This window comes from Vanacampus margaritifer, chromosome 13 (genome assembly GCF_051991255.1).
Source record: "Vanacampus margaritifer isolate UIUO_Vmar chromosome 13, RoL_Vmar_1.0, whole genome shotgun sequence".
NCBI classification, from domain to species: Eukaryota; Metazoa; Chordata; class Actinopteri; order Syngnathiformes; family Syngnathidae; genus Vanacampus; species Vanacampus margaritifer.
Window position 1 is genome coordinate 3611754 of NC_135444.1, and position 27991 is coordinate 3639744.

General features: G+C 36.9%; 1 protein-coding gene across 2 annotated transcripts in view; it reads left to right on the top strand.

Annotated features, from left to right (window-relative positions):
• col24a1 (collagen type XXIV alpha 1) overlaps nt 1-27991 on the top strand; it is a 129240-nt gene that overhangs the window by 50336 nt on the left and 50913 nt on the right. For both annotated transcript variants that reach the window (XM_077584106.1, XM_077584105.1), the window contains exons 13-26: nt 128-181; nt 551-595; nt 3382-3435; nt 3974-4018; nt 4552-4605; nt 4756-4809; nt 6017-6070; nt 8263-8316; nt 8393-8446; nt 9161-9205; nt 9418-9471; nt 11738-11782; nt 26374-26427; nt 27278-27331. In XM_077584106.1, coding sequence (XP_077440232.1) covers nt 128-181; nt 551-595; nt 3382-3435; nt 3974-4018; nt 4552-4605; nt 4756-4809; nt 6017-6070; nt 8263-8316; nt 8393-8446; nt 9161-9205; nt 9418-9471; nt 11738-11782; nt 26374-26427; nt 27278-27331 — 720 coding nt within the window. The remainder of the gene's footprint in view (nt 1-127; nt 182-550; nt 596-3381; nt 3436-3973; nt 4019-4551; nt 4606-4755; nt 4810-6016; nt 6071-8262; nt 8317-8392; nt 8447-9160; nt 9206-9417; nt 9472-11737; nt 11783-26373; nt 26428-27277; nt 27332-27991) is intronic.

A 27991-nucleotide genomic window follows, 5' to 3' on the forward strand; every position in this document is an offset into this window, starting at 1 on the left:
CCAAATCTATTTGATGGTGAAAGCATTGAGGAAAAATGTGCTAAATGTTGTATTGTATTGAGGCGAATTTAATAATTGGGTTATTTACACACATGCATAATCCATACAATTTAATGTTTCCTCACAGGGTGTGGTGGGTGAAGTTGGTGAACGGGGACCAACTGGTCCTGATGGCAGCGAGGTAAGGTTCACTGTACCATTTGGCATTATTTCACTCTAGTGGGCCCAAGACTATACATATTGTGCAATTTAATCTCTGCATAATGAAACATTCCTTTTTTTAGGGACAAAATAGTGTACTTGGACGGGGAAAAAAGCTTAAATTTTCAATCTTTGGAAGTGGTTACCAAATTATTATATTTAAATAGGTATAGGCCTACTTAATTGGATTGATTAAAATGTTGATGTTCAGTATCTAAGATTATGTTTTCTTTAATGCAACTTAATTATTTAAATGTCTTGATGAATTTCGAATCCCAGGAATGCAGACGTTGCAATACTTTAAGTATACTGTCCTGTTTATTTAGAATGTTGCTGTAATGTTTCACAGGGGCCTGTTGGTGGGAGTGGTATTGCCGGCTTTCCGGGCCTAAGAGTAAGTATGTGTTTTGCAATGTTGTGATAATTAGAATGGTGTATTACATTACATGAATCCATATTCGATTATTCTCTTGGCAGATACATGTATGTAATGACGCTTGTCAGTAGGTTATAGTATTGTTACCTGTCAGTCTGTGTTCTTGCTCCACAAAAATGTAAATCATTGCTTTGTCATGGTTCGAGTTGCTGCTACATTCAAGCAGCAGCATATTTTACATCATTACATGCTCAGTTCAGGCAATTGCCAAGATTACGCTGATGATATATTTACCTTGCCATCAAACCTTGGCAAGTAATAACATAATTTAAAGGCACTTGCGTGGAGCGTGCGATTTAATCTTCCAGTGACTTTCTGGTCATTATTGAACATGAGTCGTGTTCCTATTTTGACTCTAATTTAAGCTTATCCTGTAAAAATTCAAAAGGTTGAATAATAATTCAAAATAAAAGTTGACCCACTTTTTCCATATCTTTATATCAACAAACCCCTATTCATAAGTAATTTTGAGTAATCATGCTGTACATGGAAACCAAAACACTTCCACTTTACTAATCCGACTTTTGATGTGATTCATATTTAATCATCTTTATGCTTGAGTGATTTTGGCACTGGTTGGATCGCATGAAGAACTTTATTTGACATCTAAAACAAATTTTCATTTCCCACTGTCAGTCACACCGGTAGTTGTGTTCATTCATTCATCGAAACCCAATCATATAAAGGAAAGCAGAAACAGAGCAGCAAGAGTTCCTTCTGGAATGTATTTGATGTCTGTGCCAGTGTGTGACACTAAATGTGATGTAGTCAGACACCAAGCTGACAGAAACAAGGATTTGATGAAGATAATAATTTTGTTAAGGTGACTGTGGTGACGTTTTCATTTTTCAAAACAATCATAATAAAATTGCTTTTTTTTTATTGCTATTTAGAGCACTGAAAAAAGTGATTTGTTGGACTAAACTAAAAAAAAAATGCTGTCATTTGTCACAGCTACGTTTATTAGTTTTCTCAAATTATATGCATGATTTGATTGAAAGCACCACTTTCAATTTAATTCATTATTTTTACCCAACCCCCACACCCCTCAAAAAAGTTACATCCAAGTAACTCTTTACTTTGGAGTAAACTAATGAAATTGCTTTTGTTACAGTCAATTTTATTACATTACCCTGAATCGAATTTCTGATTCAGTGTGAACAAAATGTGGGGGGTTCAACCTGATGTTGTTGCCAGACGATTGTAGGGCACACATAAGTGAACAAACATACATATCAAGGGACAATTTAGTGTTCAACTAACCAACCATGCATGTTTTTGAGATGTGGGAGCAAGATGGAGTACCTGGCGAAAGCACACGGAGGAAGGTGGGCGTGCTTACCAGTGGTCTAAGTTTGTTAGCAAAGCAAAAACATATTTGCAGTCGAATAACAAAATGCCAGTAAAAACTGAAAAACTGTCCCTAAAAGATATTATTTATTGTGAGTATTTTTGCAAACTTGTGCAACCTTTTGTAAAATTAAATTACATGAATCTTAACCTTACGGTCCTTGTTATTTTTTTGTTGTCTAACTATTGGGGGCACATTTATGCAGATAAAAAAAAAACATTTTTCATTTAGTTCCCCTCTATGTGCAAAATTTCACATTTTTAACTCATACATATGAGAATTCAAGACAGGAGAAAAGATCAAGAAAAAAAATCATACATTTTTACAGTTCTTGCTTTTTTTATTTTAATAAAAAACAACTTTTTAGTTAGTTTTTTTTTTTAAGTAAAAATAAAAACTTTTTCAGGGACAGCTTTCTGTTTTTTTAATGGCAGTTTGTTATTTGACTGCAAATATGTTTTTGTTTTATTTCAATTATCTTAGCTGGCTTGGTGGCCCACTGCTAAGCATATCTGCCTCACAGTTCAGCAGTCCAGGGTTCAAATGCAGCTTCCAGCCTTCCTGTTTGGAGCGTCCATGTTCTCTCTCTGCCTACGTATGTTAAATGCACACTAAATTGTCCATTGATGTGGTTGTTTTTTTCATCTCTGTGTGCCCTACAATTGTCTGGCAATCAGCTCAGGTTGTTCATACGGAATCAGAAATTCGATTTGAAAATTGACTTTAATTAGTTTATTCCAAAGTAAAAAAAGTTATTTGGATGTAACCTTTTTTGGCTTGGAAAAAATAAATGTATTTTATTTATATTAAATTGAAAATGATGGGGGGGAGGGGGGTAGCAGTAACAAATTACTATAATTTTTTTTTAGTTTAGTCTAACAAATCACTTTTTCCTGTGAGAGAGAATCCTCTTTATTTGTCATGTACACACCTACATGAAATCTGACTTCCATCACAGTAGTGGACACAGCAAACAGTAACACACACTGACAGTGGCACACACTGGAGCAGGGCTTCTTAAACACCCAGAAAGCAATTCAGAGTGTCTGTGTCTTGCTCAAGGGCACCACAGCCGCATGTCCTACAATTTCCAGTTTTTACAGATATTTCAGCCATTTCAATGCACTATGTTACTTTGACAGTAAGAGTGCAGCTTGAATACTAGCAGTGACTAGCATAGCCAAATTTATAGTCTCACAAAACAACTGTACAAATTGACAGCAGGGCTTAGCCATATTGTGACCTAAAAATGCTCTGTGTAACACATATGGAAACAGGAAGCTGCCGTAAGAGACCTGAGTTATTAGGTGTTAGTACAAATGAGTCCCAGTGTTAGAAGTGCATGTGGATCTGTCTGTGTTATATTCCATTTTGTACCTCCTTTTGTCTGTAGGGAGACCTGGGCCCGGAGGGTCCTCGAGGACTGCCTGGTATGGTCGGACCGAAGGTATTTACACAATCATTTAAATACTTCTAAGTTTGAAATGTTTCATGGTTAAATTGTTGCAATAAAATTGCCTGTATATTATTATAGTATATATGGCATTTATCGCACGCCATTGTTTTTGGTCACTGCATTTCTTACTAATATGAATTCAATGTAAATCACCTTCATGTTAACGTTAGAAATGGATGTTATATTTAATTTTTGTTTGTAACTAATTTTTTATAAGAAATTATTCGATTTAAGAAATTATAATCAGCAATATATTATTGGGACTTTCTTTATTGAGTCTCAGTTTTTAAAACCAATGCCAATAATACCAGCGATCTCCTTTAGATTCATTTGGATTGTTACTTACTTTCTGTCATTTGTTGCATAATTGCACTTAACTGTTATTATTTATCAGTACATCCTAGTAACATGAAATATAAATGGTGTGTTGCTTTTTTTTGTTTTTTTTTTACTTTTCATTGATCATTATTCTAAATAATTTGTCCATAACTGCTACTTCGTCATTCATCCTTTCCTCCCTCTGTGGCAGGGACCAGCCGGACGAGCTGGCCTGCCTGGATTGAAAGGTGATAAGGTGATCTAAATATTTATATATTTGGAGTGTATTGGATATGTTTTGTGGCGAAGACAATAATGTTAAATAGTACTAGTGATAGTTGTAGTAGTAGATTTCTTTCTCCTATCTTAAGACTTTTTTTTTTTGTAAAACTACATACAAGAAATGAAACAGAAAATATCACCCATTTTGAATTTGTGTCACTCAAAAATAAATCCAGGTTATAAATATAATCAGTACAAAGTATATTAGTGTATGTACTGTATATACAACATAATGCAACAAATAATTGTATGTGAACTTAGGCAAATCTGTCATTAGAAAATATTGTTATTGTATGAGGCCATTTGTGTCTCAATGCTTTAATGGCTGTAACGAATTCTTCCTTGGCCCGTAGTCACTCCTACACAAACTTTGGTGGAAATAGGTTGTAGCCAGTGGCTACAGGTTATTGGTTATACAGTATATGCACTATATGACTTTTTTCTAATTTAGTGGTCTTGGTGTTAGGGTTGTGTTGTTATATCTTTGTATGATGCTGTGAAATTTAGGGCGAAGTGGGGCAACTGGGTGAACCAGGACCGATAGGTTTCCAGGGTGATAAGGTATGTGCAATGACACATCATTTAGTTTTTGGAGCTTTAATTTTTTATTTTTTTTTAATGAAGCCGTCATACAATTTAATTCTATACTCAGTAATGTGTGGTCTCTGGTGTCCTTGTGATATGACTGTGTGTGTGCGTGTATCTTTCAAGGGTGTTCCTGGTGCACCTGGTCCTCCTGGTCCAAGAGGCAAACCTGGACCACCGGTAAGTTTGAGTCCGTATATCAGTGTATGTGTATTGTGGTCAGGTTTGGTAAACATGTGGGATCTGGACAACTTTTGTTAGCTTGTAAATTAAAGTTGCTCAGCCATTTTCCCAACTCACTGATACAGCCTTTCATTTGCTTGCAGTGACAGAAACCAAGCATTTTGGAATAAGAAATTGTGTTCATTTGTGTAAAAGTATGTTTCAGCTTTCACAAAACATGAAATACAAAATATTTTCATATTATTCAGAATGTCTTTAGGAAGGAAGTGTAAAGTTCAGATGGGAACTTTCACAGGTTATTTTATCTTGAATGCTTGCTATACTAATAATAACAACCAGGAGACTGCATATTCTCAGTTGAACTATTTACTGGATGCCAGAAAGATCGAGTGTGGAGCCTTATCTGCTGAATGCGGAAGAAGGTCTAGTCTATTCATAATGGTCTCTACTCTTATACTGTCTTGGCCGCCCACCCACACCTCAGCCTAACCCATGTGAAAATGTGTGACATGATGGTCTTAACTGGTTTCAACTGGATAAGTGTGCCAGAGTGCAGAGAGATAGAAAGGCGCCAAGCCAGGACAGATCACAAGCGACATAATGGCCTAGCTCAAGTCACCTGTCTAATTATTAAGAGCCCTAATCTAACAGAAGGCCATGTGGTGCCATCACAAGCTCATTTTGCAAAATGCTATAATGTCAGACAACACCAGGCAAAAAAAAGATCACCTACAGATGACCTTCATCACATTCTTGTTGAATTCATATTTCAAATGCGTTTGCCCTTGCGAGAACCAGTTTTATAAAACTTCTGAATCACAGTGTTTCAGAGTAACACAGCGACATACACTATTCAAATACTCTGCTGTTCACACTGTCGTTGCCAAGTTGCGGTGAAACATTGTCATAAGCAAGTATTGGCTGGTAGTTGAGACAACAAGCGTGCGAATTGAGAGTCCTTAAACCTGATGTCATGACTTTTAAACCATGTCAATCTTCATTCAGAGTGTGCATTGCAATAAGATGACTTCAACAAACTATAGTTTGAAATAATAGATGACTTGAGATCATCTGAAAAGATTCTAATGTAAGCATTAAAAATGGGATGTTTCTGTGTAAGATGTGAATACTGGGAGGCAATCATACACAAAATCTCTGAGAAAATTGCAATTTCGGGTTTCCATGTGCTCTGTCTTTTCAACAGGGTAGAATTGGAGAAATAGGGCTGCAAGGCTCGCCAGGACCTCCGGGACCAGAGGTACTTTTTAATTTGTTTCTGGCATTTATCAGAATAGAGAGCAATGACTGTATCCAGGAAGATTTGCATTAAAAGTTTAATCCAGATTTGTAACAAATACTCATTGCCTAAAGAATGTCCAATTTATTGTGTACAAAATTAGCTGAAACACTGTTCTAGCAATACATATATTTCCACTTTTCAGAGGAAAAGAAATTCAAAGTAACAATGCTATGTCAAAATTACATCTACTGTGCATCATCAAGGACATTTTGACTGTAATCAAATCAAGTTCAAGATCAAATTGAAATTGTTTAACATCAAGCACACATCTTTGAATCCAAGATTAGATACCAGGTGGATGTTCCAAAGTACATGTTATGTCAGTGTGTGATATTGTAATTCTAACTCACATAATACAATTTTCTTCCCCTAGAGGTGTTAGCGAAAGGTTGTAGGACATTTGGCTGTTAGTGGTCACTTTGTGGAATTTTTCTTACATTGCTAGTGTACAGTGTCATTCTGTACTGGACTTTGTGGTTCCGTTATTTATGGATTCACTCCAATCACAGTTTATCATTTGTGACTATTTGTGACATTGCAACACGGTTGGTTTCTGGTTAAAACAAAGTTGTTTTAAGATTTTTAAAAAAACTTGAACTTAGATATTAAAGGGACATTCAGTGATCCCTAGCGCTATCCAGTGGTGAAATAATAGTTCATTCATTTTAAAAAACTGTTTATGTCAATAGCATGCAAAAAATAGGTTGTATCGCATAAATGTATTTTTTTTTTTTAAATATAATCGTAGGTCTAGTAATCACTAATTATATTACATGGCTGTAGTCTCATTTTGCTGAAACTGCCATGCTTCACTGCCATCTTCCTGCTACGGATGCCCAAAGGACAACTTCGCAAATGTAGTTAGCCTGGGTGGTATTGCATTGAGTCTCAGACCCAATGGGTCGACCGCAAATTACCTTCCACAACTGGGGCCTGCAGATGGTTGCCACTAACTCCCGTAATTCGGGCCTGTTGCATTCTGCTTTGCTCTTGCAAGATTTTACTAGCTTTTTTTTTACTAGCTCCACCCGCTAGCTGCTCTTGTTAGCCACTCCAGCCTATGGCTCCGACTAACTCTCTCTAGCCACCCTTGTTAGCTGCTCCGGCTAATTCCGACTTGCGCAGACTTTTGGCGGAACGCCGGGATGCCCGTTTGCTCAGGCAAAATAAGAATTGGTCATTGGCTTGCAAAATGTGGTCTCTCTGAGACATCGTAGTGTGTGTGCCCCTGCGTGCTTCTAATGCTATTCTTTGACCACTAGATGGCACTCAGGATCACTGAATGTTCCTTTAAGCCAGCATTTCATGTGCTGCTAGTGTGCACATCCGCTTACATTAGTTTGTGAATACAGCCTATATTCAACCGCTCTTTATTTATTCTACATTTTGCCTTTTAAAAGTTACATTTATTAACTTTAACAAGTTGGAAGGGTGGGAGCTGTGTGTGCAAATAAATACAAAAAAAAATAAATAAAAAGTAAATCACTACTTAGTAGAAATTCCCTAATTGTGGTCTTGGAATGTATTGCCAGTGAAAAGTGATGGAAACATTGTAGTCCAGTGGTGTCCAAACTCGGTCCTCGAGGGCCCGAGTCCTACAGGTTTTGGATGTTTCTCTTCTCCAACACACATGAGCTCATCAGCAATTCCTGCATAAGCCTGATAACAACCCTGTTCATTGGAAAAGGTGCATTGGAGCAGGAAAACATCCAAAACCTGCAGGACTCCGGCCCTTGAGGACCGAGTTTGGACACCACTGCTGGCCAGGACAGAAACTGTTTGGCTGGTTGTGTCAGTGATTGTCTTCCTTCAGGCTTTCAATCAGCAAAGGAATTGGGTTTCACTCCATTTTAAGAACGTAATAAGGAAGTTTTCCCATTTTTTCTCAGTAGAAGTGGATATTTTCTGGCTTTATGCTATATTTTTATGAACATTTTTAAAGGAGCTATTGTATATCTTAATTTGAAAATAAGAATTTATTTAGTTATTTATGGTTTCAAATGTGTGACTAATCATATATTGTGTGTCATTTGCAGTCAAAAAGTAATCTGTTTCTTTTCTTCAATAATTCCTGTTTACCATTTGTAAATGTATGCCCTACATCTATATACAGAAATTAGTGAGCTTGACTCATATTCAGCTATTTTCAGGGTTTTCCAGGAGACATCGGAGTGCCTGGGCCCAATGGGCCACCTGGACCAAAGGTACGCTAACTCTTCTCTGTGCTAATGTTTTGAACTCACATAAATCGTACCATTGATTTAGTGTGTTGCATTTTAGGGTTTGCAAGGTGCTAGAGGTGTCCAAGGCACGGTAGGACCAAAAGGAATGCAGGTAGGAGAATTCAATACCTTGACTTTCATTATTCAATACTTTCAACTGTAATGCTAAATGGAAAACTAGGGTCTGTCAAAAAAAAATCAATTTAAGTATAGTGTGAGGAAAGATAAATATCAGATAAGACAACCTGTCTGGTGTACAGTAGCATCTCTTTTGTTTAAGATGTCTCTTAGGGCATGTTACATTGGGTGAAGTGATGAATCACATTGGGTGCTTATAGAAACAAAGCTAATGTTTTCCAGTCCTTGAAAAAAAAATAAGTTGTGGCTGCTGTATAAAATGCTAAATATTGCAGCTTCCAGAAGAGACTAAACATTTTCAGTATCGTAGCATCAGTGAGAAAAAAAGAAAAGGAAACAAAAAAATCTGTTCTGGTTTTGAACAAAATTGTTTATTATACACACTGACATACTCTTGTTGTGCTGCTTGACCAAATGATCAGACTATTTTAAGGTGTTGAGTTATACTGCAGTATGCAAACCAGGTTTCACTCTGTGTGGGAGCAAACCAACTTTTGTATTGCCGATTGAAAGATGAGTGATATAGTGCTTAAGTCATCGTTTATTTCAAGACATGTGACAACAGGCGTGTGCTCTTTCTATTTTCACTGAACATACCGACGTGAGCCAAGATCTTTATTCTACTAGCTGTGTGTGTGTGTGTTTGTTTTGTGGATATTAGTTTTTGTGCTGTACTGTGTGTTTGCAGGGTGAAGAAGGACCACTTGGACCATCTGGCAATGCCGGTCCAAATGTAAGAACTATCACATTATTTAAAAGACAAAAGTAGACTGTGTCCAATCACAGTGAGATTTTTGCAGATAGTCTGAATAATATGACGAGAAACAAACTATGCAGCAAGCAGATGGAATGAACTGTGATACACCGATCATGAGCTGAGGCATCTTTTAATCATGATGTGAGATTGTGTTCTGAATGTGTGTTTTACTCTGTGTGTCATTTTAGGGGCGACCTGGAAGGAAAGGCTCCATTGGTGAACCTGGTCTAGACGGTCTGCTGGTGAGTTGAATTTCCTAATCTTGTGTTTAGACAATAATTTCCAAGTAATATTTGACATATGTGACTAAATCCAAGCTGACTGTAAAGTAATAATAATAATAACCGTTAATATCAAATAGATTTTCCTTTTCCAGCCCAATATTGATTCATAAAACCATAAGTCGATTATTTAAATTTTTTTTCCCCACAAATTCTTAAGAAGAATTGAATTTTAAAGGCCGATTTTTTTCCGTCTCTTACTGTTTTCTTGAAATTTACCGTTCCCATGAATTTAAAAGTATTTTCTTACATTTATGAAAGACCTGACTTATTGCACTTTAAGACAAGTGAGAATCTTTTAAGTTCGTCTTGGCCTACAATAACACTTGAACTGTTCCAAAGGCTGATCATCTCCATGCCATGACCTTTCAGAGGGCCAACATTTCTGTGTATGAAGGTCTTTTTCTGTTGGTCACATGAAATATTCTGATTTTGTGAAACACTATATATTTTTTTTAATTTGTTGTGTCTTTTTCTTCTAAATTGAAACAAATAAGGCTTGAAATATTTCACATTGTGTGTGGTGAACTAATGTAACATGCAAGTTTCAGTTTTTGAAACAAAATATTTAAATAAATGGACTCTTCCTCGATATTTTAATTTTACTGTATGACCAGCACCTTTTTTTTGTCGGAGAAATTGCTCACCCATATGCAAATGGCTATTATACTACATCATCTCTTCTCACCCCAATTTTTCTGTATATGATATATATAATACAGTATATACAGATTTGGCGCCCATTATAATTGCAATGAAAAGAGAAACAAAATATATATTTTTAAAACATCCAAAAATTCGTGAATAATCAAGGATGTACTGTGAATGAGCATTTTCCACCATAAATGGATGTTAGACCCCCCCCCCCCCCCCCCCAAAAAAAAGGTTAAAAACATTTTTTACATTTGTGGAGATTTGTATCTGAATTGTATATCAGGGTAGTCCCTATGCTCTTCAATAGGGATGGGCATGTACCGATACCAGGTATCATATCGGGTCTTATTTCAAGGTATTGATTATGGATGTTCAATACTAGTGTACGAGTAGTCAGCTCTTGAGTAGTCACCAGTAGAGATCCCAAAATGGGCGTTAACGCCTCTGCCTCGTTGAGTAAATGGCGCCACATTGATTGACAGCTGTTGTGGACCAGCTACCACAACGAGAAGAGGCATAAAAAGGATCGCGCATGCTCCAGGCTACCAAAAGAGGAACCAATGTGTAGCCAATGTTGCACTTTGTACATGGTGGCTGAATGAGCACATGCTAACTGTTACTACATGCAAAAGGTGGGGGAAATAATCTGTTTTGTTCATTTGTGCTGCTACGGTTTAATAGATATTACACGGTTGAATTTAATAACTGACCAACACCATAACGAAGACTTTTTATGGCATAAATGACGTAGACCGCGGCCCAATTAGTAGCTGCTAAGTTGCTAGCGTACCTACCTCCGTGTCCACCTCACGCATGAATATTATGTCCTTTTCATCAAAGTGACTGTCAATGCTGTCGGAAAGTTGACGGATAATCGCTAGCTTTAGCCCTCCTTGGCGGCCCTTAGCTGCTAAGTTGCGAACGTACCTAAAAAACACTGCACTGACTACACATACAGGGGAAATAAATCCAGATTGTACAAACTTGTAAAGCCTTTGAATGATCAGATTTAAAAGCACTCACCGGTGTAAGAGAGGAGGTAATTCCACGTAGCAGTGTCGCTGAGTTGGGAAAAAAAGCACTCCTGACAGTTCATCGGCAATCCAACATATCCACCTCGCGCATGTATATCATTGCCTTTTCATCAAAGTGACCGTCAATGCTCTTGGGCGAAAAGTTGACGGATAAACGCTACCTTTAGTCCTCCGTTTTAGTCCATGAACGCTGCACCGCTACTTTCCTGCCGCAGGGGGTCGTGTTCAGAGAAATAGTCACGTGACGTCAGGATCTCTATACTGATACCAGGTAACGATAACACTTGTACTTGTAATACATTAAATTTCCACGAAAACACAATGCCAGATAATTTTAAAGTCGTATACATTATATCCGAACAAAGTATTTTTTCTTTCGAAAAAATAAATAAATAAAAGCACATTTCCATACAGTACTATGTGCATGTGTATGTTCCTCTTGAGCTTGAGCTAATAGCAGGCAGGAAGGTTGCACTCAAAAAAAAAATTCTAATTGCAGGAAGCTAATCAGTATGCTGTTTAATGTTTTCTTCTTCCAGGGAGAGAAAGGGGACGTTGGAAATGTTGGAAAAATCGGACCACAAGTGAGTTGCTTTCTCACTATAGGACTGATTGTAATTAACTCTTATCCTGTTGTAGATTTTCATCAACTCTGTCATGTGGAGCTAATGTTTAAAGTATGCGCTTTCAACTTGAAAATGCCACAGCCTTTGTTAAATGGTAATTGTGTGATGTCTAACACTAGAGCATATTAATGTCAAACTAAAGAAATATGAATCCATGGTTCTTTTATGTACTGTATTTGGCAGAATACCACGTATATGCCACAATGAGGAACTCTCTGACACTACCTCACTTCGCTTGTTTTGATCACCGTTGCCAAAACATTTTCAGTGCCATACATATACTGTATGTGGGGCGGATGGCCACATACCGTCCCCATGCAATTCCAATATACTTTGTAATTGTAAATCAAATCAGCCATTACAAGTAGGCTACTTTTAATTTATATGGTAGAGACAACTTTTCCTAATTTTCAGAGTACATTCTGTCTTCCAGGAAGGAGGCCCCTTAATGTTAATATTTGTGTTCTGCACATTGTAGGCAACCAAGCCCACCAAGATGAACTTAGTTACTGGAGTGCACATATGAAAAGGATTAAGTGGTTACAGAAGAGAGAACACTTTGAAGCTCTAAACACATGGAGGCTCGGATGATGCCTTTACGTCACTTTACAAATAAAGTGGATGCATAAGACCAGAGAAAGACCGTTATTGACTGTTGTAGGTTAAGCAAAGGCACATACCCTTGGCAAAGTGTTCCATAAAATGCTTCAAGGGAAATTTATTTGGAGTTTTTTTTTTAATTAGCTGCACTATTCAATTATATGTCTCCCTTCCTGTAACCAAGAACGAACATAAAAAGGCAAACTTCTTAAAGCAGGTGTGCACTGAAATCTAGTTAATGTCAACCTCTCTGCTTTCATTTTCCTGTCAGCAACTCACTTTGCACGTATAATGTATGTGCAAGAGAAACAGGTTGCGAAAGTTAATGGTTATAAACTTTGGCAATGAGTGAAATACACCTTTGAATCAAGCTCACATCTTATACATTCTGTCATACAGAAACTCCTTAAAAGCATCTCCTACTGGTAAATGATACAGGGTTCCAGATTGTCCCACTTTTTGTCCTAATTCAGGGATTTGTGGTCAATTTTTAGAAAGCCTTCAAGCTGGATCGCTTCTAAGACACTCTGCTTCTAAATCCGTTGCTGTTTTTCTTACTTGCATTCAGCAGGCAAATCCTTTAGATAGTGTTACATTAGTAATACTTTATGGCTGCCAGTCGTTTTAGCTTAGCTTGGGAATGGCAAATGGATCTTAAACTATTTGCCTACATCTTAGGGGTCTGTTTCTTGTCTTCTCACTCAAGTGAAATGCACCGTTATGCTACTGTATAAGTTCAGCTTTAGATCACATTCATTTGACCACTGAAGGTAAAGCAATACGATAATTGGACAGAACAGTTCATGAACATAAACTGAAATTAATTGCTATTTGCAATTTTATCCATTTCAGGACTAAAATATACTATTTTTTTCCCCACAAAAGTTGTCCATGCAAGTGTCTTCTCAATCATGTCAAACTGATGAAAACATACAGTAGTAGTAATCTCCTTGGTGAAGATAACTGCACTAGACAGCCACTTTATTAGGCAGTACAATTACTTTTTTTTTTTTTTTTTTTTTTTTTCAATTAAAAAAATTTTAATAAATGGTTTTTTTTTTTTTAAATACATATACATATATATATATATACATATACACACATATATATATATATATATATATATATATATATATATATATATACTTTTTTTTTTGTATGTGGGTGAGTACGTGTATGTGCGTGTGTGTGTGTGTGTGTGTGTGTGTGCGTGCGTGCGTGCGAGCGTGTGTGTATTCATCAGTTCACCTAAAGCCCATTAAAAAAAATCCCATACTAATAATATAATATAATAATAAATTGCCAAATGCAGAAACATCAATGTTAGTTATCACGATGTAGTGGCTCTCGCTAACAGACAGAATTAAGTAACCGGAATTAGGTTAAAAAATTCTATATACGTAGACCATGTTTCTATAAATTTTGATATTTGGTTTTTATTTGAGGCAGATATTTTTTCCATTAAAATGTGATTTATGAGGAGGTTAGACCATTGGTCGATATTCAGAGTTTGTTTATTTTTCCAGTTAACAAGAATTGTTTTTTTTAGCGATAGTAAGGGCTACAAGTGTAGATTGAAATTGTTTATGTGGTAAATCAGTTGTTGTTAGGTCACCTAGCAAACACAAGTTTGGAGATAAAGGTATCCTACAGTCCAAAATAGCGGAAAGTTTTTCTAAGACTTTAGTCCAGAAATACATAACCGGAGTACATAACCATAAAGCATGAACATAAGTGTCTGTAGTGTTTTGTAAGCATTGGAGACAAATGTCGGAGTCTGAGAGTCCCATTTTCTTCATCATATATTGAGTAATGTATGTTCTGTGAATAACTTTATATTGGATAAGTTGTAAATTTGTGTGTTTTGTCATTTTAAATGCGTTTTCACAAACTTGAATCCAAAAGTCAGGTTCCGGTGCTATAGACAAGTCTGTCTCCCATTTCGAGATGGGTAAAGACATTTTATCAGTATATGAAAGTAACTTATATATTTTTGAAAGTTTTTTTGTTGTTGTCGGAGAAAGCTTGTTAATATCTTTAGCTAAAACAGGCGGTTGGAGCGTACCCCGAAGTGTTGGAATTTTTTTCTTTATCATATTTTTAACTTGTAGATAATGTAAAAAATTTCCGTTTTTTATATTGTATTTTTGGAGCAAGGATGTATATGATATAAACATATTATCTGAGAAGAGATGGTGGAGATGTGTAATTCCTTTCTGCTCCCACACAGCTAAATGAAACGGTTGGTTGTTAAGTTGAAAGTCGGGGTTATGCCATAGGGGAGAAAGTCCACAGGGCTCCACTTGGGCTTTTGTCAATTCTAGTGCCTTCCACCAGGCAGTCACGGTGGCGGAAATCATTGGGTTTTTAAAACAATTATGGCGCTTAATCGATGTTGTAATAAAGAGTAAATCTCGAAGTCTGAGGTTATTACAATCCTTCTGTTCTAGTTCCAACCAACAGTTAGTGTCTCTGTTGGGTTGTGCCCATAGAACGATATATTGTAGCTGGTTAGCTATATAGTAGTACATAAAATTTGGTGCCTCTAGACCACCTTTGGATTTGCTTTTCTGAAGAGTAGATAGACTAATCTTTGCTTTTTTTTTATTCCAGTAAAATTTTGTTACGGCTGAGTCCAACAACTGGAACCATTTAGCCGTAGGTTTAAATGGAATCATTGAGAAAAAATAGTTTATTTTAGGTAAAACTTTCATTTTAATGGTGGCTATTCGTCCTATTAGAGAAATAGGAAGATTATTCCAGCGCTCCAAGTCACTATAAATGTTATCCAGAAGTGGAGAAAAGTTTAAATGAATTAAATCAGTTAATTTAGGTGAGATTTTTATGCCTAAGTATTTTAAATTACCTATAGGAAATGAGTAGTGTGGGTCCTGGCTTGCAGGGTTCCATGAATTTTCTGTAATAGGTAGAAGTGTTAATTTTGTCCAGTTAATAGAATAATCTGATAACTGTGAGAATTTAGTTATTAAATTAAATACTTCCCCTAGCGAAGTAGCCGTCTTTTCTAAATAAAGTAAGATGTCATCGGCATATAGATTAATTTTATGTTCTGTTACCCCAGAGTGAATTCCTTGAATCCTTCTTTCCTGGCGTATGGCTAATGCAAGTGGCTCAATAAATATTGCAAATAATAAAGGGGATAGTGGGCATCCCTGTCTTGTGCCTCTCTGTAAAGTAAAGCTCTGAGATATAATCCCATTAGTAGTAACTGTAGCTTTTGGAGAATCATATAATACTGATACCCAGTGGATAAATGATTTCCCAAAGCCAAATTTATTTAAAACAGCAAAGAGGAAGGACCAGTTAACTTTGTCGAAAGCTTTTTCTGCATCCAATGATATAATAACTGCCTTTTTATCATGCCGCTGTGACATGCTAATAAGGTTAAAGAGTCTCCTAATATTATTAGTAGAGTGCCGATCTTTAATAAAGCCTGTTTGGTCGCTATGAATAATTGTCGAGATTACTGTTTCTAGTCTAGATGTGAAAGCCTTAGTGATAATTTTAATATCAGTATTAATTAGTGAAATCGGACGGTAACTTGATGGAAGGGTGGGGTCTTTTTCTGGCTTTAATAAAAGTTTAATTGCTGCTGTATTCATGTGTGGGCGTATGTAACCCTTAGTTTTAATTTCTGTTACTACTCTTAAGAATAGTGGAGCAAGCATTAACCAGAAGTGCTTAAAAAATATAGCCGGATAACCATCCGGGCCAGGTGCTTTGCCATTAGGCATACTATCTAGAGCACTGTACAACTCGTTTATAGTAAGTGGCGCATCTAACATGTCTTTATATTCAGTAGTTAACTGAGGCATATTTAAGCTACTGAGGAATGCCTCAATATGCTCAGGGTTAGGCTTGTTAGTTTCTAAGTATAGGTTACGATAATAGTCATAAAAAATGTGATTAATTTCTTCTGGTGATTGTGTGCATTCACCAGTTGTCCCTTTAATCGCCGTTATAAGAGACTTTTCCCGATTGCGTTGAAGTTGATTTGCAAGAAATTTACCTGATTTGTTATTATATTCAAAGTTGTTATATCTCAATTGTTGTATTATAAATTCTGTCTTTTTAGTTAGCATATCGTCTAACTGTATTTTTGTATTTTGTAAGTCAGTCCATATTTGGTTATTTGGGTTTATTGCGTACTCATCCGTCAGTTGTTTAATTTTATCTTCCAAGTCTTTTTCTGATTTTTGATCCTGTTTCTTTTTATAAGATGAATATGATATAATTTTACCTCTAATTACTGCTTTCCCAGTTTCCCAGAGAAGAGATGGCGATAGGTCTGGAGAGTCATTTATTTCCAAAAAGTCTGCCCATTCTTTTCTTATAATTTTGTCAAACTCTGCGTCGTTTAGCAGTGAGATGTTAAACCGCCATGTCGGTGGTGGTTTAAAGGTATAATCAACTTGTAGGGAAAGGGAGACTGGTGCATGGTCGCTAATAATAATAGGATGTATTTTTGTAACAGTTTTATCAGCAATAGAGTTATTTGTAAGAAAATAATCAATTCTTGAAAAAGACCGGTGCACAGCGGAAAAGAAGGTAAATTCCTTCTTATTTGGGTTTTTAAGTCTCCAGCTGTCGACGAGGCCAAAGTCATCCATATATTCCCCTATTACTTTAGTAGATTGTAATCGTCTACATGTTGTATTATTAGAACGGTCAACTAATGGATTTAAGACTGTGTTAAAGTCTCCTCCAATAATAATAGTAGAGTTCGCTGCTAAATCAAACAGCTGAGAGAAAAATTCATGGAAAAAGGCCGGATCATCATTATTAGGGGCATATAAATTACCAAGTGTATATATTTTATTAAATATAGTCACCTGAATAATAATGTATCGGCCCTCTGGGTCTATTATTGTATTATTTAAAGTAAAGAGTAAATTCTTATGTATGAGTATACAGACTCCTCTTTGTCTACTATTATAAGGGGCAGAGTACGCTTGGCTAAAATTCTTATCAATAAGTAATTTTTCTTCAGATTTTTGTAGGTGGGTTTCTTGTAGGAGGCAAATATCTGCTTTTAATTTTAAGAGATGGTCTAAAGTTTTTATTCTTTTTGCTTCTGAGCGAGCGCCACAAACATTCCAGGAAACCAGAACTAATTTATGCATACAAACAATATAGACTCAGTCCTGTGTATATATCTGCATAGGCCATTTGTCAGTATTAGTATGTTATAGGATAGAATCAAAGTGGTTAGGTGGTTTATGTAATTTGTGTAAAATATGAGGTAACGAGTAAGTAAATATAACAGTGAAAAAACAGGTAGGGAGGTAAAAGTAAAGGAAGTTAACGGGGGATTAAACATAAAAATACACCAATAACTGGTAACCTAAGCGAGATTTTTGTTTAAATATACTTTAGATATAGTTATGTATTTAATAATATATTTATAATATCGCCTAAATATAATGAGTATTCATATTTAAGGTTTTATAACCACATATACAGTATATGTATACATCTAATGATCAAACAAAGTTTAGTTCCACCAATGCCATTTAGAACAGCCAGGGAGTGGAGTTGGGGTTCCGGAATAGTTGGCCATCGATGTATAGTTTATCGACGACCATCGCAGTCCGTTTACCCTCCTGCCTATTTTGTTTCATTATAGGAAACAGTACCTTTCGCCGCTCATTAATCTCTCTCGGGAATTGGTCGTTCATTCCAAATGAGGTCCCTTTAAGCTCCCGTCCTTTACTTTTAACAAATTCTTTCTGTTTAAAATGCTCAAACTTGGCGATAATAGGACGGGGTCTGTTGCCCCTAGGGGCTCCAAGCCGATGTACCCGGTGAAAAGAGATGTTATTTACCGACTCCTGAGGAATTTTTAACGACGTCGTCATAAATTTTTTTATCTCAACCTCTGGATTGTCAGAGGTATTCTCGGATATTCCTGAGAATATTAAATTCTCCCGCATGCTACGGGATTGAATATCCAGAACAGTTTCTTTTAGCGTTTTATTTTCCTTTTTAACGGTTTCTAACTCGGCTGAAACGGTCACGAGTGTAGAGTGTAACTCGGCATTGTCTCGTTGGAGCTCACTTACTTGTTGGCTGAAGAATTCCATACTTACTTTCAATTCTTTGACGTCCTCGCTGATTAGGGAGAGGACCTCAAATTTTTTATTTATGGACTCCAGCATACTGACCGAAACCTCCGTAGTGGCTAGGTTCTCCGTGTCCGTCGCTGAATCATTTTTCCTCTTTTTCGAAGGTTTTCTCGACAGTTTCTCGACGGAAGGATTCTCCATCGCGCAGCTGTAAAAATATGCGTCGATGAAGCGTTCGAGGTCCTCCACGTTGGGTGGTATTCCAAATCTGTCGGATGAAAAAGAGAGGGGGAAAAAAAAGAAAGGCAAGATATATGATGGTTAAATTTAGATTAGTTTAGTATAATAGAGCTAATTCTATCTTAGCAGCAGGGCGCCGCCATGTTGTGGTTTCCCGGTCTCGCTGTAGGTCTCGCGATAGTCACAGCATCTCGCGCAAAAAAAAAAAAGGCAGTACAATTACTTTCTTGCAAAAGGTAGACTTTTTTTTTTTGACACTTCACCAATCAATCACAGAAAAAGACAATCATTCAACATTTACATATATACGGTCAGCAAAAGTGGGTAGAGTAGCCAAAAATTGTACTCAAGTAAGAGTAGCGTTACTTCAAAATAATATTGCTCAAGTAAAAGTAAAAAGTAGTCATTAAAAAAATCACTCAAATACAAGTAAAAAAGTATTCGTTGAAATGAATACTCAAGTACTCAACTGCTTGAACATGAAGTCTGGTTTATTTTTAAAAACTGACAGCAGACAGACAAAAACATAAAATTTAGTGGAAATGCTGGCATCTTCAAATCATAAAATAAAAAAAAAATTAAAAAGTTTTTGTGCAGTGCAAGCAGACACGTTAGCATCAGTGTTCGGATATATTTATTTTAGCCCTCCGAAAAAGCTCAGCAGGACACACACATTGTTATGGCTCGTGTTTGTCTTTGTTTGTTTATTGAACATAAGACCACAGGTCATAAACCTGGAACAAAACAAATAAAAATAATATCTCAATGATATCATGCTAATATTACATGTATCATTATACAAATACATGCACTGTATACATGTTGTTATTTATGGTTAAAATGTATGTTCTTTGTTGGTGCATTTGATTTCAAATAACATCTATTTTTTAGTACAACAAAGCTAATGCACAATAATCGCTATTGAATGTAATCAACTACATAACCCATAATGCTTTGCAAGGTTGGCTCCGTCACCGAGTCAAACAAACGTGCAACGGTTTACCTAACCTTCACATAGAACTCTTCTTAGTGTAAGCACTGCACGCAATAGTCACAAAGTGCGTGTCCATTACCCTTAGTTTTGCCCAAAAGGCAAGTTGCGCAAAAACAAGCTGGTAATGGAAACACACAATTTTTGAAAAAACTATCAGTCAAATAACGCAAAAAAAAAATTACGCTATCATGAGGTGGTTTTTGAGACGTGTCTAAATAGAAGTATTTCGCGAAAGTGTAATGGAAACACTTTTTGCGAATTCCCTGTAGTCATGTGACCCCTCGCCCGGTCACAGAGGAAAGGAAGTAAGAAGTACGGGGCCACTTGCTTTCGTGTCGGAACTGCCTCCGGAAAGGATAACAAGTCTTTTTTAAGCACTAAGCAACGAGCAAAAGAGCGACAAACGACGCACGTCGTCGTTGAAATCCATCCGTCCGCACCATAACACGAGTTATAAGCGCGCGCACACACACCAACACCAAATGGCCGAACCCGTTCGATGAAGGGAGGGAGATGTTTTTAAAGTAATATTAACATCTCCAGGCATCTGTCTTCCGTAAACATCATGAGCACCTACTACAGAACTGCGAGATCGCTCGAGACGGGACATTACGAGAATTGCGCCTCAATGTGTCCGCGGAAATGCTCCCATACAGTCAGTCAAGTGGAGCGCTTACGTGAAAATACGGTAAATCTAATACATGAATGGGGCGGCGGGTAACGACTCTAGTGGCCCCAATGTAGCGGAATAAGAGTAACGTTTCTTCTTCACACATCTACTCAAGTAACTCTAAGACGTACTTTTTTTCCCCGAGTTACTCAAGTAAATGTAATGGAGCAAATGTAACTCGTTACTACTCACCTCTGACATTAAGGGATAAAAAATTACGTATAATTCAAAATTACGTATAATTCATATTTGAACTTGGTTTTCTCCTTAACTGCATTCTGCACATGCTGTTCTCTGTGCAGGTTAGAGTGAAATCTGAAGACTATTCAGGCATTCTGTAATGTAATGTGCTGCTCATTTTCAGAAAGCACCAAGGAATGACATGAACCAAAGCCTGGACAATTTTTAAGTAGCCTTCTATGAGTATGTAGCCATTAAAGCCACCTAAAGAAGGTGGCGGTAATACACCAAAATCATTTATCAACCACCAAAAGAAAGCAGAAGAAGAAACAGAGAAAGACGAAGAAATAGTCATGGCAACTAATGTGTGACGTATTGCTGGTTCGTTAACATGGGGCTTCTGCCATGACAATGATTTACTATTTACAGCAGCAAAAGGTGCCAGAACCAACCGGGATTCTATCTCTTGGCCACAAATAATTAAATCTGTCAAAGTTTAAGTGTTTACTAATTAATTAGTCACAAAAAAAAGCACATTAATCATGTATTAACGCAGATTAATCACACTATTCATTTTGACCGCAGATGATCCTTTAGCTGACAGCGGATAGTTACATTAAAGGTAGCACAGGTTGTGTTTGAGCAATAAACACAACTACATGCATTAAAGTAAAGCATTTAATAAACGTTTGTGTATGACATTTAGAATATCAGGTCATTTTTTCCCATTTTAAATTATTCAAGTAATAAACTGATTAGAAAAAGGATGAGTATGTGCAGTGGATCAAAAAAATGTTGAAGACGTCCTCACAACATTAAATGTTGACGGAATTAACACATAACAGGCGCTCTTTAAATTTGGCGGGCAAAATTTTGGGATAAAAAGCTTTTTTAATTAAGCAATAATTGGGGTTAATCAAAATTCCAAGATATGATTAATCTGATTAAAAAATGTAATCATTTGACAAATAATGCAATGCCATTTTAAACTAAAATCAATAACCTTTCTGTTGTTAGAAGTGGAAGTTTCGAATCCAACCAGAACTTGTTTGCTGCCATCAACATGGGGTTAATTAATTACTGAACACAGCCTGTTATAAACAAATCAGCAGCTTGTGGTTAAACAGTTTCTAACTGTACTGCTTGACGTACTGGGCGCCGGCACTCCTTTTCTGGGGCATTCTGAATAATTGAACGGCACATTTGAACAACACTCGGTGAATCAGAGTGAAACAGTGACGAATGCACCCACGATTAGGAAAAAAAACATTTTAGGAACAAGTATGAGGTCTACTGTTCTTGATCTTGGTTTTTGTCAAATACATTTCTCCCAAAAATGTGTTGTTGTTGTTGTTTTTGCTTATCCATAATGTATTTGTTTGACTGGTGCAACGTATACTCCAGAGTGACTGATAGTCTGAAAAATACTGTATAATGCATTCATATTGGCACTCCGAACTAGAAAAAAGCATATTATGACCACATTGGTCTGTGTGCTTGACCAGTAGTGAGCTTGTGGGCTACATCAGGGCAGTCATAAGTTAAGAAATCCACAGGGTTGGGGAATCCAGGTCCATAAAGTAAAAACCCTGCCACAGTGTGGCTTGAGGCACAGGTGCTTCTACTCAACTAGCAGGTTAACAAGATCGTCTCTACCTATTGAGTAGAAGCACCTGTGGCTAAACATAAACTGTTTCAGGGTTTTTACTTTCTGGACCTGGATTCTTGATAGTCTTAGGTGGTTGGCTCTGTACTGTCTGTGCTATAGTAGCATGTTGATCCTTGTCTATGAGTTCAATTTATCATTGAATCTGTCTGGATAGATAAGAAGTGTAAATTTTATATTCTATGAAATATTTGGAATTATTTATAAATCATAAGGCCCTGTTTCCGTGCCCAGCACAAGTCTAGCAGAAAGGACAGTTTAACTATGTGCATTGGTGGAATTTTCTTTCTTTTGGTATTTTCCTTGACCAATGCTGGTAAAAGGGGGCACTTGTGCCGTCGTGGGAGCGTTGGAGCACCTGCAACACAATTTAGACCTGCTTTCAACTGGTCGAAATTTTCCTCACCAAATTGTCAGGTGCGCTGGGGGCGTGTAACGCCCGGTGCGGCGCAGCGCAGTCTGCCATATTCCCAAACATGGTCAACTACTGTAGATTGTCTACCAAAATACGACCCATTGTGTTATTTGCAGCATAATATTCTCTTATGAAGAGACCGGCACTGGTTGAAACCACAGTCCAACTCTCAGATGTGATCTGGAAGTGGTTAAGCTCTTCTTGCATGTTTACAGTACATTAGCTGGAGTCCCAAAACACTTTTTTTCAAAGTAGTATTTATTCGCCATTAACGGTAACCATAAGAATTACTGTGTGGCTCATTTTCCATGTTGTGACCTCACTCTTAAACCCATTTGGTCAATATTATCTCGAGTCTATTATGCCTTCCACTCCCATGGGCAATAATCGGAGGCCTTTATCTCTTCCTCATATATCTTCTGATGGTCTGCTTGGATTATGTTGTTCATTTTGCTTTGTAATTGTCTTCACTGGGAGAGAAAGGCCATGCCGACATTTGCCTAGCTGCTGTACCCTAGTACCAGATAAGATGTGGAAAACCGATTAAAGCATGGGAAACCTCATTTATTTTGTCCATGGTAATTATCTGTAAATGCAAAATATCTGGTTTTGAGTCAAATGTTTTGGGGGGGAAAAACTTTATTTTTTAATCTCAATTACAGCCCATTGGCAAAAAGCAGTTGGCTAGGAAAACATTTGCAAGTGTTTGCCTTTATGAATCAACAGGTGTATGCAGTGGGAAATAATGAACAATCAGAACACAATTTCATGTTTCTTTTATCTTAACCTGTGTCAAATAATGTTAATTTCATCAACGAAAACTAAACAAAAATAATTTGGTCAACACACATTTTTTCACCGGACTAAAACTAGACTAGACTAAACTAAAACCCTCATTAACAAACAATAACTGGGACTAAATCAATATGCATTTTCGTCAAGGAATGAAGACGAGACGAAAATGTACTTCACTTGATAAAAACTGGACTAAAATCGATGGACATTTTAGTTCATGAACATTAACGAGACGAAAATTATTTGATTTTGTAAAATCCTGTCTCTTCTAATCTGTCACTTTGACACTGTCATATGACACATAGTGACACACCCCTTTTCAAATCTGCAGCTAATGAGTGCAACATGCACAAACATATGGAACAGACAGGAGGTGGATTCACGGTGAAAGGTTAAAAAAAGAAAGTAAATCATAGTTATAATGTAACATTAATCCAACGCCTATAATGTTCCAACAATAATGTTAATCCAACAGCGAACTAATGCTGGCTAATTTACTAGCTCATAGCATGGAGCCATAGTAACCACTTGTTGATACACTGTAATTGTGTGTCAAGTTGTTTTTCATCAAAATGATGAGAGAAAATTTTATGTGAAATACTTTTAGATCTGAAATGTCCTGACTAAAACTAGACTAAAACTTTGACAGTTTTTGACTAAAATTAGACAAATACAAATGTGTTTTCATGGACTAAAATAAAGACTAAAATGCTAGACTTATTGTTGATTAAAAGTTGACTAAATAAAATTGGGATGAGGGTCACTTACTGATAAAAACCAACAAGCGTGATTGAACTGGACTAAAACTGAGACTACATTTAAAAATGGCGGATGAAATGAACACTAGTGGCAAAGGACTTTTACTTACTGGACGCAACATTGTCAGCAACCATGTACAGTGGAACCTCACAGTTTGAACGTCTCGGAACTTGTACAATTCAGACTTCAACCAAAAAGTAAAATGTAAAGAGTAAAAAATGCCTCAGAGTTTGAACTCATTTTCGGAGTTCGAACACCCAAGCAAAACAAGCTATGCCAAACATACCTTGAAAACGGATAGCCGAGTGAAGCCGAGCAATGCTGAATGCTTACATTGCGGTCGTTGAGACTGCACTGCTCATTTCCAGTCAGATCGTTGTTTTGTGGAAAACACTATTTCACCTTTATATTTTTATGCAGGATCGTGAGTGGTCGGCGGCAACAATGAATACACAGAGACTGATATGCTTTGCTAGAATAATTGTTCCTTTTATTCCCCGCAAACAGCAATCAACATTTATACTGTGCTAGAATAATCATACGTTTTATTCCCCGCAAACAGTAATCAACACCTGTGCTGTGCTAGAATAATTGTACCTTTTTATTCCCCACAAACAGCAATAATCACAACTCGCTTTGCTAGAATAATTGTACTTTTTATTCCCCGCAAACAGCAATAATCACAACTCGCTTTGCTAGAATAATGGTGTCTTTTATTCCCCGCAAACAGCAATCAATACACTACAACGTTAAACAGCATAATATGATCATCATCAGCGCTTACCTTGACACTAGACCGGAGAGCCTACGGTCCGGGTAGAACGAGCTGCAAAACGGCTGGACAATCGTACGTGTTCCACAGCTGACTCTGTCCGGACCGTGTGCCGCTCCGTCTTCTATTCGTTAACGTGAGAAACCGGGCTAGCCAAGCCCTTTCTCAGACACTCTTGAAAACATGTTTTGCGAAGCAGGGAAGGCTGTAGTATAAACAAGGAAGAGTTCTCAGGCTGATTCCGCCCTTAATTTACAAATTGTTGGGCACGTGGATTCGTACAACAGTTCAGGACAACAACATATCCTTATATAAGCGGTTACATGAGGACATATCAAACCATGGTTATTTTCCCTTTAATCGTGAATACTCCCGGAGGTGCTCCATACTCGCGAGTGCATTTCGATTTTTCCACGGCAATTTTCTTCGCCATGGGCCCAAAGTAAGACAACAGTGCCAGTGGAAGCAAAGAAAAACATACAGTGCTACAAACCACAGTGGAATTAGGAAGGAGATTGTCATGCCGTTGTAACTACCTTGACTACTGTAAATACTGGCACGAGGATCCCCCTTAGCAGTTCAACAACGTGCCTGACGTTAAACAACGCACGGAAGGACAGCTTAGTCTAATAATATGCCCAATGTAAAATACACCAACTCAGCACTGAACTAAAGCTAGCATTAACATAGCATTTATCATCCACTGATGCCATCACACCACAACAAAAAAGGTAAGGCATTTTTTATTGTTTAAATACTGTACTGTACTGTAAATGGGAAAAAAAAACATAAATAGAAATTAAAATAGGAATTGTCTGTTTTTGGAGTTTGGGAACGGATTTATTGCATTTACGTTATTTCCTATTGGAAAAAATGTTCCGGAGGTTGAACAATTCAGACTTTTTTTTTCCGGACGAATTATGTTCAAACGCTGAGGTACCACTTAATATGTAAATAAATATTATTAACTCATTAGGACAGCATTAGTCTCACTGCATTATTGCTTTATTATTCTTCTAATTGTCCTTGATCTGTACATAAACAGATTACAGTGTGAGTATATTCTGTCATCATTTTACTTTGTTTTTGCTAGGTGATGTTCTTATGTTTAATTCATTGACACATTAATGACATCAACATGAGCTTAGTCCGATTTTAAAATTAATTTGAGTTGAATACTTCACACTTTATGGGTCAAATCACAGCTTTATCCTTTAGCCAGCAGCATTACATTGCAATCTATGACCTCTTGCATTCCAAGTGTCATAACAGGTTGGGAAATAACTCTTAGATGAGGGAAAATCAGACTCTCACACATTAGCATAGCCTACATTCTCTCAGTGCCTTTGAAAAATGTTTTCTCTCTCTTCAGGGTCTTGTAGGCCTCGTAGGGATCGCTGGCATGATCGGAGGTCCTGGTGAAAAGGTAAGGGGTGTTTTTAGCTATCATTATGCTGTCAGTCATCATCAGTAGTTTGCTTGTCAGTTGCAGACCCTTGTAATTAAGGCCATGTTAAGCAGACATAAATTGAGGCCCCAGAGGTCTATGAAGACTTGCCTTAGATAAACAGTCAACACTCTCACACCCACATTGTCCCCTCTCATTGCACTTTGATTTTAAGGTTATGGTAGAGGTAATGTGACAGGATTTAAATTATTATTTTTCTTTCCAAAATTACTTTGCACCGATAAAGAAAAAAGTTCAAGCACACTTTTAACACACACACATTAGAAAAATATATATGCATTATTGATTTTCTTTTTCAAACTCTCTGTATTCATTGTAAAACATCTGCCCCCTCCTTTTGATTCAGAAGTGCTCATGTGTCAAAACATGTTCTGAAGCTGCTCGCTTGGCAGTTGATTTTTCTTGAGCATAAAACTTCCCCCTTGTTCCGTCTGTCAGCGCCAATCACACCTTGACAGCGTGAAAATTCCTTTTACGTTATGCAATATGCATATATTTATTTCCGTGACACCTGGTGATTTCATCACTTCATAATTTTTTTGACACAAAAAAATTCAAGGGGTAGATGCCTGCTGCTTATTTAGTGTTTGTTTGGATCACCTCATTCACAAGGGTGTCAGCAAATGTTTCAAAGTACATGCTTGTTCAAAACCAACCAGCTGTCTCTCTGAACTCCACTTTCATGGCTTTGTTGACAAATAATGTAAATAAGTTTCTTTATAAGTTTCATGTGTGTGTTTTTTAAATTTTATTTATTTACCTATTTTTTTAACCAGTTTTATTATTGTTGTGGTTTTTTTCCCCCCAGGGTGACCGTGGCCCCACAGGTGCAACGGGTCCAGCAGGAGAAAAAGGACCACGAGTGAGTATGAATCTATAATTTTGTCTTCACTTATGTTTGTTTGAGAGTTAATAATTTGCACCAATGATCAAATTGCTACTCCATTGTAATAATAAAATGTACAGTTTTGAATTTTATGTACAATGCTTTGTGCTAAGCCTTTGACACAGTGGTGACACTATGTTGCTTAGCTGCGTATCTAATGGCAAAATTTATTCACCTGCAATTTTTCTTCATGACCAAAATGCAAAAATAATTACTATGTAGAAAAATCATTGAAAAATTGTCCTGCTTTAGACCAGTGCATCTCATTCTGCAGAGAGTAGCATGCCTGCATTGCTCACAGCCCAGGACCCATAGTTGACTTCATCTTTGAGGATCATTTCGTTATGTGATTCAGTTTTCATTAAATAACTATTTGTTACAGTTGTGCTTGAAAGTTTACATACTCATGGAGTATGAAAAATTATAAGCACTAGTACAAAGTACAAAAGTTAAACGTTGCTTAATGTCACAAAAATGCTATGAATTGTCACCAAAATTCACATGCACGTCTTTACTTATGTCAAGTTCATCTTCTGAAAATATCAAAATAATTGACACAGTATTTTCAATTTGATGGACATTAAGACGTTTTCTCACCATACAGTGTGCTCATAAGTTTACATACCCCAAGGGTAT